Raw genomic sequence first — 15,208 nt, 5'->3', positions numbered from 1 at the left:
GCTAGTTTGTAAGAAATCAATCAGGTCATAAGACCTTATATGCCCTTTAGAGTAGCAGTCAGTTTGAAGGCTACTGATTCTTTTCTTCACTGTTCTGTAGCAGAGGGAGAGCACTGAATGCAGGGGAAGAGAGACTCTGCTTTTTAATTTACTTATAAAATAGCATATCCCCAAATTTACAGAGGCACTAATAAGTTAAGCACAAACAGTTCCTATAACCTTTCTGTACTGCCAAGTATCTTTTCTGTAAGACCACCGTGCATTAACCTGCAGCCCAGTTCCAAGTCCATTGGAGTCAGTGCATGTTTCTTAGCAATATCTGCTCACCTTTCTTGGAGTTAACAGAGGGAACTGAAGTCATAGGGGCAGTGCAGCCCTTTCTGCCCTGAGCTTGTGACCTCCATCAAGAACTACTTTCCCAAAATTTCCCACAGCTCTGTGGCACTGGGGGTAATATCCTGCAAGTGTGGCTATGGAGAGGCAACATTATGAACCACAATTACCATAGTAACCTCGTTCTCTTTTTTTTTTTTTTTTTTTTTTTTTAATACCTGCTTGCTTGCTCTATCACCATGGCATTAAACCCTTGGGTTATAGAAAGCTGGCCTGGGACCCAGTTTCTTAGTTCCTAACCAGTCTAGGAACATGTTTTTAAAAAAATGTTTTAACTAGTAGGCTGGCTAGACTTAGAAATGGGTTTAGGTGAAACCATTTTTAACTGCTTTGAGAGGTTGGCTTATTCACAGGGTGAGGCCATTCGTGGGAGAGGGAGCAAGGAAGGAGGTGGTAGACTTTTCACCATTTTCAGTTGTTTGCTTTGAATCTAATAGGCCCATTTATCTCCTGTGGTCAAGCTGTTTTTGTGCCACACCAACTCTAAAGTAGTCATAAATAGTTTACCCAGGTAATGGATGATTTCCTTTGCTTAGGAGAAGTACTGGTTGGTGCAGAGTCTCCAGAGTGGCTACCGAGCCACTTCCATCCAGCTCCCAATGTAGAGAGCAGCCAGGCCACCCTGTATCTAGCTGACCCACCGCTATTTGAATGTGAGGGTGGGGGGAATGCCAGCAGCTATCTTAATTTACAGCAACTCTGAAGCTGGTTTATGCTGGATACTGCGACTGGCACACAAATGACTTTAGGTACAAAAGTGACTTAAAGCCACTAGGCTAACTAGGGCTTGCTGTGAGCATAGTGAGGAGGATCTGGTCCAGAGTTTAAAATTCCTAATTTGAACCAGGAAATCAGGTATCCTTAATAAAGATCCATATTGTGCTATCAGTTTTTAAGCAGATCATCATCATTGAGTTCAGTTGGAGTTCTGCTTCAAAGTTGCTGCATTATAGATTCAGAGTAAATTTTTAATGTAGGAGTTGCGAGATCCTAGGGACGTAATGGTCAAATTTATCATCGTAGATAGGCCCCAAATCACTTTTCTCTTACTCAAAACTATACACTACAAGTCTACACTGTTACAATAGTTTAATAGCAATATTGTGTGTATACAACAAGCAAAAATATACTGAGTCACTCAAAGCCTGCCAGACAACTGCACACTGGCTGTGTGAGTTTTATAGACAGGCCCTCAGAAAGCAGCCAGAAAGAAATTAAGATAGGCCAGAGCCCATTCTGCTCGTTGTTGGTTGTGTGCTCACTGTCTGCTATGCAAGTACATAACCAAGCCTAGCATATTATTAGCACCACTTTATATTTGTCTTCTCGGTTATTTTGGATGCAATACTGTCAGATTTTTCCTGGTCTGTTTCCACAGCATACCTTCTAGCACGGGTTCTCCAACTAGAGGTTGGGACCCTATAGGGTCATGAGCTGTCAGCCTCCACTCCAAACCCCGCTTTACCTCCAGCATTTATAATAGTGTTAAATATATAAAAATGTGTTTTTAATTTATAAGGGGGAGGGTCGCACTCAGAGGCTTGCTATGAAGGGTGACCAGTAAAAAAGTTTGAGAACCACTGTGGCTTGTACTGAGGATTCCTGTTTAGAGAGACCCAGTAGAGTTCTAGTGGATTCTTTAATGTGAGTGAAGCCCACTAGTGCTGCTATAGTTAATCTTATTTGAAATTTACATTTTAAATTACATTTGGAACTATGATACGTTGGCCAATTTAATCTCAGGTCCTACAGAAACTTACTATCTAGGTTGTTACCTCACTGCTGCTATTTTCAACAGAATTTAAAATCTGTTCAGTTAGTTTTAGTCCCCAAGAATATCTTTGACTGCCCATACTAGCTAATCAAGGATATTGCATTTTAAAATCTTGCTCCTACTGTATGGCTGAAGGCTGCACTGTGTATTTAAAAAATTAATAAAAGAGCAAAATGGTATTTTTCTTTGGGTTTAGTGGGATAGTTCATCTGGTGTTTTGGGGTTTTTTTTGTTTTAGTAAACAATTTCACTATGGGTGATGTTTACTCTTCCCCCACTGCATCATTTACATAGGTTTCGGGGGGGAATCTAATCCAGGGTTCCAGTGATGGAGTCTGCCCCCCTAAGCTTTTGGGGTTTCCGCATAAGGGTGGCTCTAGCAAACCCTCAGTTCCTGATTTCAAAGACAGTTAGGTGCCTAAGTACCTTTGTGAATCCCACACCTAAGTGTCTTAGCTGCTTTTGATGAGGCTCTTAAGTCACTTAGGTGCTTTAGAAAATTGTACCCAGTGTTATTTACTATCGTCTGTAAAATGCTTTGACATTTACCGAAATAAAAATCCTATATTATGTTATATTACAACAGACTGTTAAATATATTTTAAATTAAAAGAACAAGAAAAAGTCATTAAATACATCATTTACAGTAGTTATTTGTAACTAGTAAATGTGGACTGAATCTTGACCCACATTGTCCTTATTATGCCAAACCTAGGACTCTCTAGACTGAGAATAGTCAGCCAAGCCTGCCAGATTGTGTCTAATTTGCAGAGTGGACAACTGAAAATTAAAATTTCACTGCCAAAGTCATTTTTACTTACAGTCTAAACCAGGAGTTGAATCCAAATGTCCAAAAGTTAAAAAACACCTAATGGGTTCATCCACATCACTAGCTCATCTCCAACATCTCGCTCTGTAATAGAAAACAATACAGAACTGCAGCCTTACATTAAAATTGTAGATAATTTCAGAATACAGTATTATGTACTAGTGCTCCATCCTTAGTGCTTCATTGAGGCAGTAAGGGATTTACCAGAAGATTACCTGTATTTTAATCAGCATGGCATGATTTCCAGTAGCTGTTGAACAGATTAGGGTCATCTTCAGCAAGCACAGCAGAGCTTTAACAGCAGAGACCAATATGGCTCACACTAGGGAAGAAAGGTGAAAAATCCACAGCTAGAGAAGGTATGAAGTATGTTCTGTGCAGTAATGGTTATGCTTCCATGTTTCTCCAATGTGTGTCATTTCACAGGAAAAGCAGAGTAGCCTTGCCACTCTAAACAAATGCAGAAGAGACACAGTGAAGGGACACTGGAATCTGTAGTGTGTTGGAAATTGTGTCAGAATTGGTTTTTCATTGTGATGCGATTAGCTTAGTTATAATGATTTGTTTTCTGTTGTAATGTGCATGCGTGAAACTTTTTAATCTGAAGAGAGAGTCACAGAATGATGGATCCTTATTCATTAGATGGGAAAGGATTTCTCAGAGATGGTTCACAATTTTTGTTGTTTCATCAAAGTGTGCAAGGGAAGAAGGAGAGTGAGCATATTTATATTCTCATCATAAACATTACTGAAACCTGTGTGGCAAGAGATTTTCATGTATTTTGCCATCCTGATCCATATACTTTGTACACTTGATAAAATGACAATTACATTGGAGGACCTCTAAAATCACGGCTTTATTAAAAATAAATGTAAAGTTTATTTGATAATTCAGTATTGTTTAGGCCTTGTATTGTTGCATATGTGGATTTTATTTTGTAGAATGAAATATTTTCATATTGTGCCAAATTCCTGTGGTCCTTAGTCTATACATGCTACGACTAAACTGTTGACTTCTCTTCACTAAGAAGCAACCTTTAGTGGGAGTGATGTTAAATCAGCTATGCATGTGTCTGCACCTCAGTCAGACAATAATACAGACAAATTTCAGTTGTGTAACCGCCTGAGAAACTGCAGCCTTGCATCATGAGTGCATGCTTTACATGTCCTGGCCCATTATACTATGTTAGAACACAACTGTGAGTGAATATATGTATGTAATGATTTTTTTTAATACATCTGTTGCCATGTGTCCCATCATGACAACTGGTGTCAGTAAGATTGGAACTGCTGACTGTCTTGCTGTGCAGTCTTGAGGGGCCAGGAGCAGGGCCTGCAGTTGTAGAATGTTCATCTTGTGATCTATCCCAAACTATACTAAAGGCACCATTCGAACTAGAATCTGAAGTTTTCAGCTATACATTGCTTATGTTCTGTGGCTTTGCTGAGCATTTCCCAAACTTTGTTCTTTCTCTGGGATTAAAATGGATGTATTGTCTATTTATCATAATTGATCTCTTCAGTATAGTTTATTAAGGCAGCCAGAGTGCCCACAAATTAAAGATCATCATTATTTTATTAAGAATTACACCCAAAGGAAAAATAACAAGTGATCAGATGGGACCATTGTATAAAATAAATAAAAGAGCATAATAGAAGCTGCCAGACCTTTTCAATACATTTCTTAATTAGTTGCAAAGGCAATTTGGAATGACATTGGCCCCCCAAAATAAACCAACACTTATTCCTGAGAGAATTACTATTTTCTTTTCCATTTCTATTAATGTCCTCAAGGAGATGCACTTTGCTGAATTATGGTGCCTCTCTCAGCATTGACTCAGATGAGAAAGAAATGATCCATCATATCTTTATAGTGATAGGCCAGGTAGGACTCTCACTTGCCATTTACAACTACGTTTGTTTTAACTGTAAGCCATTAAAAACCTATCTATCCGTCTGCAATGGCATTTATTCCACTCTAATCACTATGACATCTGAATGCCCTCTTGTATCTGGAGTCCAGAAGTTGAAAAGAAGGTTTAGTAACTTTCATTCTCTTATTTTATCATTTTATTTTAAATCATCAGGCCAGGTGATGAGCTTGTATATGTAACAGGAGGGTATTTGGAGGGTCCTGTGCTAAGATTTTGCACACACTGTGGTCTAGGGACATAGATACACTTAGAAAAAAGACAGATACATACTGATGCACAAATGCTTCTATGCATTTACTTGTCTGGGATTCTGGGAAATGCTAGTATTCTAAGGGATAATGCTGTAAGCTTATAATATTAGAATTTAGTTGAATAAAATCCCAGAGTGAAATCTCTGTTTAGTTACTTTCAGTAGTAATATTAATTGGTTTTTATGTTCTCATTGTTTTATATTTTCTTAGCATTTTAATTGTTGGAAAGTTTTAGCTGAACCTGCCTAGGATTTGTATAAAACATCAATCATTTTGTGGATTTACTTGGCTTTTCAGTCTCTTCAGCCTCCCTGTATCTCTGTGGACTCACCTTTTTTGGCCTCCCTGGATCCCTCCAATTTTGAGTCTTCAGGCTCCTTAGAACGCTGCAAACTCACCTTTTCAGATTCATTGGACCTCTCCAGTCTCAGCTCCTCAGATTCTTTGGACGTCTCGAGCAACACTTCTTCATCGTCCCTGGACCTCTCTGATCTCACCTCTTCATCTTCTCTGGACCTCTCTAGTTGCAGCTCTTTGGCCTCTTTGGACGTCTCCAGCATCACCACTTCAATTTCCTTGGAGCTCTCCAGTCTCACATCTTCAGATTCCTTGCAACTCTCCAGTCTCACTTCTTCAATCACGTTGGACCTTTCCAGTCTCACCTTTTCGGGCTCTCTGGACCTTTCTAATCCGAGCTCTTCAGTATCCTTGGACCTCTCCAGTCCCACTTCTTCTGCCTCTTTGGATCTCTCGAGTCTCTCATCTTCACCCTCCCTGGACTTCTCCAGTCATACCTCTTCAGCTTCCTTGGACCTTCCTTATGGAATCTCTTCACCCTCTCTGAATGTATCTGATCTGACCGCTTCAACCTCTTCCCCCACTGCATCACTAGACCTCACTAATTTTAACACTTTAACATCTCAGCGTTCCTCTGATTTATCCTTATCAACCTCTCTGGATGTTTCTAATCTCATCTCTTCACCCTTTCTGGACCTCTCTGACCTCACTTTTCAGGATGCCTCTTCTCTCACCTCTTCAGTTTCTCTGGACCTTTCCAATCTCACCTTTTTAGCATCTCAGGACCTCTCTCTGTCAGAGCTCTCTAAATGAGTTCCTGTTTGGGAGAGTTCTATAAATTGTACTCAGCCCTGGGTATGAAAACAGTTTGTACAGGTCTGTAGTGGTGCCTTGCTTATGGCTGCAGAAAAGTCAATCATTTATGTTATAGAGTTTTTGTACAGCTCTGCTTTTATGTTCATACACTAAGCCTCATTCAGTCTCAGCCTGCTACCTCTCTCAGAGCCCTGCCTCTTTTTAAAAGCTCATTTTGAATTTTCATCTTCTAAGAAAGATCAACAGATGACAAAAGGGCTAAATGGTCAAATAATTGCACTCAGTGTGCATGTCTCCAAAACTTGAGCAAAGTGTGCACAATTTGAGGCAGGTAGTATGTCACGTACAGTGAGAGGAAAGACATGGACAAAAGCGCAAAGCAGGATAAAAAAAAATAAAGACCAAAGAGGAAGAGGGAGAGACAGAGCTACAAAGACAGGCACGGGATGGAGTGGGGAAGACAGAGAAAAGTAGAGGAACATTTAGTGGGATAAAGGTGCCCAGGGCGTCTAATATCCTAATAAATTGTCTTGGTGGTTTGGGCAACACATGAGGCATCAAATGACCTTGCTTGGAGCTATGGTATTTATCAAATGAAATCACCAGGTGTAACAAATCAAAGCAACCCTAGTATAAAAATAACCCTTCCTTCTCTCCCACCAATACTAAAATGACTTAGCAAATAGAACAGTTAGCTGTGCAACACCTAATTTGTTGGCAGGATTGTCACAAACATAATGGAGGTGAGCATATTCCAATGCTTCCTGGTATCCTGCTCTTGTTTGTTTTGTCACGGATACTACCTGTTCTTTCAGGAGGTTGGTTCAGTTTGTTGGGTTTGATATTGACTGATTGACACTCTCTCTAGCTGCTGTGCCCAAAGTGCTGTGTGTTCAGTAGAAATAATTGGTATTTCTGTAGTAATAGGTTATTTTTTACATGCTGGAAAACTATTCCAACATGCCATGTATGCCTCATAAGTAAGAGCAAAAATGACTTGCAGAAAACCAAGCAAGAAAATAAACACATTAAAGAAGATTGTTGTCTTCTTTTATAATAATTTTTGTGGAATTATTATAGGAGAAATTGTGAGATGTTTTTATTTTATAAAAGCTTTTAAAAATTAAGTTTGACTTCAGCTGCTGCATTTGATGCCAGCAGTTGAGTATACCCTTAAAAATCAGCAAATTAGTGACTGAGGTGAAATGAGCTGGTCAAGTTCAGTTCCGTATAGATAACAAATACAATAATCACTAATGGCACTAATTGGAACCCTTGCTAGCAATCTCAATGGAAAAGTCAAGTAGGGAATGTGCAGGGAGAGAGAACTCACCCTTCCAGACTTACAGGTTTTTCAGGCACACTGGTGTGGCAAAATGGACACGTTTTCACTTTCACTGCCTTTGCTGTACATGCTGTGTTGCAGACTCTATTTGTGCATGAACAGATGTCTCTAGGCCTGTGAATCTCACATCTTTCATCAGCGTTATCCACCAAGATCAGGTTTGGATTTTGGGGAAGCTACGTTGTCATTCTTATCATGTATGGATTTTTTATTATCATGGTTTTTAGACCAAGTGGAAGCTCTAGTGCATTTGGAAATGACCTGTTCTTTGTCATGTACAGGCTTCTGTGTGTGAGACAGACACACTAATAAGTTAATTGATACGTTTCTGGACGGATTTGCCAAGTGGTGGTGTCCTGCTTCTCTCTGATGGAATGAAATAGGCTTTGTTTCCAACATGGACCATTGAAATGCTGCTTTTCTGGCTACAACTCTGAAAGGATGAGAGAAAGAGGCTGGTTTTCAGAGCATGCCCAGTTTAAATCCACCTCCACAGCACCGTCTCTGCCCCTTCCCAGGACTCCTGCACTAGGAGCAGGCCAACATGCATATATCATCTCAGGAGGCAACCAGCAGTAAATCTGCTTGAGGCTTCACGTCATAGTGGAGCCACTTCACATTTGAGAAGTTCACTTTAAAGACATTCCAAGGGGGAGTCTATGCTAAAGAAATTTTTGCTGTGTAGCTTCTATGGAGACAGACTGCAGCAATAGTTCAGAATAGCCATGGAAGAACAGCGCATCTGCATGGATGGCACAGGTCTTCTGGGATTCTTAACACCCACGTTGATCCAAGAGGATCCATAATTTTTTGTTTTATTATTGGGGTGGGGGACTCACATGCACATACCTCAGTGGAACAATTCCATGGGTCTGATCCAAGGCCCACTGAAGTAAATGAAATGACTCCCATTGATTTACATGAGTTTTGGCTTAGGGTCCATAAGGGAAGCTCAGAGATTCATCCTCAAACTTCTGACCTTCAATTTGCAGGAGGGCATATTTGGATCCATCATTTTTTTTAATTATTGTTGTTATATATGTAAAGTAACCTACTATTTTCAGGCCACTGTAGAAAATTATTAGAGTGGGTTTCTGGTTAGTGGTATATATTTTCCCTCCTTTTCCATGTCTACGTTTAGGCAAATTATGAGAATAGTTTTCAGGAGTATACAAATATAAAAAAGACAGTTTTCTTTTGTTGTATCTAAAGGAGGACCCTTTTAAAGCCTCACTTTCCTAAGGATGAGGTCTTAGTGAGTGTGGGAGAATTTTAGGGTCTGCAGACACCTTTGCTAACAATTTTCAGCTCTTCAGATATGATTATCTTGGTATGGGTTATGTGCATTTTATAAAAGCATATTCTCAGATGTTTGCTTCAGCTATATTTTAGTCAGTTGTAACCTAAAGCTTACTGAAAGGTGTTATATAAATGTAAGATGTCATTATGTGATAATGAATAAGACCATCCACTGTTCTCCAGCCTTTTAGAAAATAATTACAGTTTCCTTTCTGTTTATTTTGTCCTAACGTTTGGTGATTTTCAGGCAAGTTATTGGCAGTGGTTTTAGAAATGAAAAACCAGAGCCCTGATCCTGAAACTGGTTCCCTTTAGACAGACCTCTGAACACATGTAACACCTCATTAGTGTTTGGAACATTATGCAGGTCAGAGGTCTGCCAGTCCAAAGACAGTTGCCAGGATTGGGGATGTAGTGTCTAGGGCTAACAACCACGCCAAGTTGTTGAACATTAAACAACATTTTCATAAAAATATATTCTTCAGTGAACACAGTCAACTTGAAACCTAGTCAGTTTCAAGAGAGTTCTGGAAGTGGTTTTGGATCCCACACCTCCCCTTACATCCCCTTCCCCAATTTTAGTGGTTTTTCTCTCTGGTTGCTGTGTTAAAGACCCACACAAAGCAACGGGATATTCACAAAGGCCCCGATCCTATAAGTTGTTCCCTGCAGCTGGGCCTCATGTCTCTAGGGGACCCTGAATGAGGTCCTAACTGGCTATCGCTCAGGGAAGAGTGGAGCTGGCACCCACAAAGCATTCTTGAAGGCACCAAGGGAGGCGTGTTTTCCTCTAATCTCCTTCAGTCAGAGATCGGGGGTGTCACCCGGGAAGCAGTAGGTGAAGCAGAGTTCAGCCAGAAGGGGGGGGGGTAGGTTAACGGTGCCCACGCGGGGTTATCATGTTCCCACAACCTAGTCAGGGCTATTGAGGTGGATTGAGCGGGGCTTGGGCTGCCCCACTCGGGGCTAGCGCTGGGTGCAAACCCCGCGCTGCTTTGGCAGCACCGCGGTGGCTGGCTCAGCCTCAGTGAGATTTCAGCCCCCAAGGCAAGGGGCTGCCTGCAGGGCCTCCGGACACGCCATGGAGCCGTAGTGGACCGGCGGTGCCACTGGTTGGCTATGAGCGCAAACCCGCCGCTTCCCGCGCCCCGCCGCTGCCAACCCCTGCAGCAAACGGAATGGGGGCGGTGCCAGGTCACTCCGCACTCTGATTGGCGGCACGGAGGACTCGGGTTGCGATTGGTGGGAGCAGTTAATTCGCTGCGATTGGCCGAGTTCTTTGAGGGGATTTAAACTGTGATTGGCGAAAGGGGACGGTTTCCGATTGGTTAGTGGCGGGCGCTTCGGCCTTGTTCCGGTGCGCGCTGACCTTGGCGCCTGGGGGTCCCGGAACCGCAGCCATGGTGTCGTACTGGAGACAGGCCGGGCTCAGGTACCGGCTGCTCGCGGCTGGCCCGCGCCTGCCTCATGCCCGTCTCTTGCCGGGGAGCCTGGCTCGGAGCGGCCTCAGACGCTGCTAGGGCAGCGGCGCCTCCGTGGCCCTGAGCGGAGGCTCTCAGTAGCCCGGGCGAAGGTGTGCGGTGTGGCCCTGGGCTGTAGCCGCCTGGGGGCCAGGCACGGCGGGGAGGAGGCCCCTGGGGAGCCGAGGTTGGGAGCCGACCTGGCCGCTGCCAGGCTGGGGAGCGGCCCCGGCTCGTGGCGCTGGAACAAATTCCGCGGTGAGGTGCTGGGAGCCATTGAACGAACCTAAACCCTCTGTGTGATGGAAACAACTGCAAGCAAGGCGGGGCTGCCAGGCCCCTGGTCTCGTGGGGCCGAGGGCGATCACACCCACGGTTGTGGCTCAGCGGGCAGGAGGGTGCCTCGCTGGGAAGGGCGCTCTGCTGCAGGCCCTCACGTAGGGAACTGCCTAAAAACATGGCAGAGCAGTTGTTGGCAGCACCTTCGCCCGCTCCCAGCAGACCTAGAGTCCCTGGAGCTGGTTATGTTAATTCTTGGGGGTCCACCTGTTTTTCATCCTGTTTGTTTCCTCTTTTTCAGCTACATCCGCTATTCCCAGATCTGTGCCAATGCTGTCAGAGCAGCCTTGAAACCACAATACAAAGCTGAGGCAGAAAAAGCTGCTGTGGCCACTATAAAAATAGTGAAACCTAAAAAGGAGTAAGATGTAAGTAAATAGCATGGGAAGGGGTTTTTGGATCCCTTATTATAGGTTCCTGACTTCTTCTCACGGTGATATTGAGGAATCTTCTCATATTACCTTTCAGGTTAACAACAATCTAAAACCTGCAGGTAGCTTGTGCAGAAAGTGTAGCCCAGATCTTGGGGCATAAGACTGGTTGCATAGGCTGTTGAGTAATATGTTGGAGGTGTCTGTAGCTTTCTCGGACTACCGGTTGGCTCAGTGATAGGAAGAAACTTTAATTTCAGAGATCCATTTTAATGAGATCCTCTCGGCCTTCAAACAAGAGCTTAGGTTGTGGGGACTTTTAGCTCTGTATGTGTCTGGTTGGGTTAAACTGTTACAGGAGGCTTAAAAGCTTTTGGCTTGAATAGCAGTCTTTTTTTTTTTCTTGTTCCTCCACTTCATTTGAACAAGAGCAAGCTATTGATTTGGTCCCTGAACTCTGCCACCCCACCCTGCGACTCAAGCTAGCACATAGAGCTAAAGTTCATTCCTTAATAACACTTCCCCAGATGGTTAACAGGCAGCTAATCTCATCTACACTGTTTTTCTGTTGAGGAAATGTTTTGTGCTTGTGAAAGGTGGATCTATTTGTCCCTTCACTTATAAGGACACGTACACTGCAAGCAATTAAAGAAGAGTTTTTCGAGATATCTGTGGACTGGAATGACTATGGATAAGAAATCTGGTGTGTATCTGTTGGTTTAGCCTGGCTAGTCAAAACAGACCAAAGGCTACGTGAAGTCATGTGACTAGAACTGCAGTCTAATGGGGATATCTATCTTTCTCAGTAAAGGTGCCATGTTTTTCTCAGCATCATGGCCAAAACTCCCATTGTATTTATGTTGATAGGAACCATGTCTGCATAGTGTCATTCTTCAAGAAGTTGGAGCAATATTTTCTAAAAATTTGCAGATAAAGGTAAAAACTGAAATACAAACAGCTGAATTAGGATCATCTGTTACAAATGTTGACAAAGTAAATAACTTCAGTAGTCTGTGTTGTTCTGTCCTCTGAACACACAGGGCTAGATTTACAAATGGAGGCACTCACTTGAGAGGTGAGAGCTCCTAGTTTGAATCCCTGAATTGGAGCGGGATTTGAACAGGTGAGTGTCCTAACCACTCGGCTGTCAGATATCCATGGGTAGGTCTCTTTATGTTGAAGCTGTTCCATGTTGAATAAGTCATTGTTCATTGAGCTAGTGAGAGAGAAAGTGACTCTCTAATTCAGTGGTTAGGGCATTTAATGGGATGTCGGAGAGTCATGTTCAAGTCCCTGCTCCAAATCAGGGATTCAAACCTGGATCTCACCTCCCAAGTGAGAGAATTTATCAGTCAGCCCCCAAAATTGCTGTCCCTTTGTGAATGTAGCCTGAAGTAATTTCTCAGGGGCCCTTCTGTGTAGTCTTTCTCTACCACAGGGATGACCACTGGGTGAGGAGGCTTAGCCGTTCTAAAAATACGGGGCAGAACTTTTGCACTTGAACTGAGACAACTCTTTTCCCACCCCCATTATGCATAAATACTACCCTTTTGTTTAGAAACAAACCGCAAAAACTAACATCCTGTCTCCTTACAGCAAATGACTTATTACATTCTTTAAATTTCTCTTAGGACTGTCCCCGTGATGAACTGTATGGACAAAATATCAAGTGAAGACAAGGTCATGGATCTGAAGATGTGCAGTGTAGTCTCTTCATGTTAGCTATAAAATCTGCCTGCATGTGTAAGTCAACATGCTAATAAACTGAGCTTCTAGTTCACCATGACCATAGCAGCTACTGTGGTTTCTCTTTGAAAGCATGAGTTACTATCTTTGTCTGGGGCATTTACTTTTACATTTGTGTGAGAGACAAATTGTTAGACTTTTTCTTAGAGGAAATTTGAGTAGCTTTTAAATTGGAAATTCATGCACCATCTAGTCTAGATGGCTTAATTACTGCAAAATGAGTAAAATGATGATTTTGAGGAGTTTAAAAGCTGAGAGGGGAAGAGTTTGTTGTTTTTTTTTAAGTCAGACTACTCAACTACTTACTTTCTGTGACTAATGAACATCTTGGAGACTGGTATTCAGTCTTTACAAAAAGGCATCTATCTCCTTTGAGGTGCTCACAATAAATTTGTTCTGTGATACGCGTTCACTCCCAACAAGTCTACTACCAAAGCCCAGGGATACCAAAGTTGACATTCCTGGTATTTTGAAAGTGAAAAAACCACAGGGGAAAAATAAAGGCACAAATCCAGGTTCTTCACAGGTTTCCTTTAAGAGGTGATGTTCCCAATTCACTGTAAGGATTAAACAAACTTCTACATTCAATAAATGGTACATTTTTGGATAGATTAACAGTTCTAAAATGTGATATCTAAAGACCAAATTTCCCTCTGAAGATTAGATCTTACTTCAACTTAACACTTGTTACAGTCCTCTATTGACAAGTGTCATAGTTGTGTATGGAGAGAAATGGAAACTATTCCATTAGGGTACTTTAGCTTCCCCTGAAGGGATTTCATATGTTGAACAATACACTCATATCTTGGTCTGAAGGGAGCTTTCCTGTTTCTCTGGATTGTCCTAAAGGGTGTTCATAAGTAACAGTAACAGCATTACTGTTTCTGAGTTTGGTACCAGCAGGGTATCCGGAAAATTATGGGTATCTTGTACATGGTATTTTTTGCCACACTTGCTGAGTCTTTCTTCAAGGTAGGTATGTTTTATGGGGCAGTTAGAAAGAGGCTATGGGGAGGAGGTTTCCATAGTGGTTGAGTGGCCTTACCATCTATCAGCCAACCTTTTCATTGTAGTTACAGGAAACAGTAAGAACCCACAGTGTTCCAGTAGAAGGTGACAAAACATGAATTTGACTAATAAAGTGCATCTCGTGTTTTTTGTTACTGAAATCACAACTCTGACAACCCCAGTACTAAGTAAAGTGCCTGAGGTTTTTTGTACAATTCAGTTACTATCTCTTCCCCTAGTGTCTAGTTGTGTAGCCTCTAAAGGTACAAATATAAGACTGTGTGTGTGTGTGTGTTTAAAAGCAGCAAAGAATCCTGTGGCACCTTATAGACGTTTTGGAGCATGAGCTTTCGTGGGTGAATACCCACTTCCTCAGATGCATGTAGTGGAAATTTCCAGGGGCAGGTATATATATGCTAGCAAGCAAGCTAGAGATAACGAGGTCAGTTCAATCAGGGAGGATGAGGCCCTGTTCTCGCAGTTGAAGTGTGAAAACCAAGAGAGGAGAAACTGGTTCTGTAGTTGGCAAGCCATTCACAGCCTTTGTTAAATCCTGAGCTGATGGTGTCAAATTTGCAGGTGGGTGGGTGGGGGTGTGTGTGTGTGTGTGTGTACACACACACACACACACACACAAATGTAATAACATCTGATGCTCTGGTCCTATCTAATCCTTAAACATTTGTCAGCACTCTCACCTTATTGTGTGGGCAGAATAACAGGAAGTTGGGGTACACATCACAACCAATTCTATGGGTCATTTCTTGTAAGTTAACAAAGTGTTACAGCTGTCATTACTGTAGGTCAAAGGATAGGATACTCAAATGTGTTCACCAAAAATAGAGCGGTATGGGAGTACAGGGGAAATAGCAAACAGCAAAGGAGTCTCACAGCTAGAATGTGGCTCTCCTGACTGCTGCGGACTGTATGGCCCACAACTTTGCTAACCTGTCTTAATTCAGATGAAGTAGATACAATCCATCTAAGATTCTGACTTCATTCAGCTATTCCTGTTCGCATATAATGATAGGAAAATGGAAATAGCATAAGCAGTATTGTCAGTGAGTAGAACAATTAGTTTTCATGAAACAGCAGCATCTTTAAAAGGAATTCACAGTGTCATTGAGGCTTTCATACTCCTAACTTGTTACTTATCTCTTTGCTACAGGAGTCCTTTCAAAGTTAATCATTCAGCAACAGAATGTGAGCTATGTAATATTGTCCAAGTTCAGTTATACAGAATAGCTGGTTCACTGGGTGTGTTCACTTAGAAAAGTTAATTATTTCATCTCCAAGCAAGTGGCAAAGTTAGAGCTTGAAAGGATGGGAAAGAAATGACCTGACAAA

The 15,208-nt window shown here is 42.1% G+C and overlaps 1 protein-coding gene across 1 annotated transcript; it reads left to right on the top strand.

Annotated features, from left to right (window-relative positions):
• Positions 1 to 10,270: 10,270 nt before the first annotated feature.
• On the top strand, positions 10,271 to 12,893 carry ATP5F1E (ATP synthase F1 subunit epsilon). Its single transcript, XM_050917833.1, has 3 exons — positions 10,271 to 10,369; positions 10,978 to 11,104; positions 12,739 to 12,893. Exons 1-2 carry the CDS (start codon positions 10,338 to 10,340, stop codon positions 11,099 to 11,101), a joined length of 156 nt encoding a protein of 51 aa, XP_050773790.1. The 5' UTR covers positions 10,271 to 10,337; the 3' UTR covers positions 11,102 to 11,104; positions 12,739 to 12,893.
• Positions 12,894 to 15,208: the final 2,315 nt, after the last annotated feature.

This window comes from Gopherus flavomarginatus, chromosome 11 (assembly GCF_025201925.1).
Source record: "Gopherus flavomarginatus isolate rGopFla2 chromosome 11, rGopFla2.mat.asm, whole genome shotgun sequence".
In the NCBI taxonomy this organism is placed as follows: Eukaryota; Metazoa; Chordata; order Testudines; family Testudinidae; genus Gopherus; species Gopherus flavomarginatus.
The sequence above is the reverse complement of the archived record's forward strand: the minus strand, read 5'-3'. Positions and strand labels throughout refer to the sequence as shown.

Coding starts and splice junctions, on each gene's coding strand:
- ATP5F1E (XM_050917833.1), top strand. CDS start 10,338: ATGGTGTCGTACTGGAGACAGGCCGGGCTCAG. Junction 10,370..10,977: donor TGGAGACAGGCCGGGCTCAG/GTACCGGCTGCT, acceptor CCTCTTTTTCAG/CTACATCCGCTATTCCCAGA.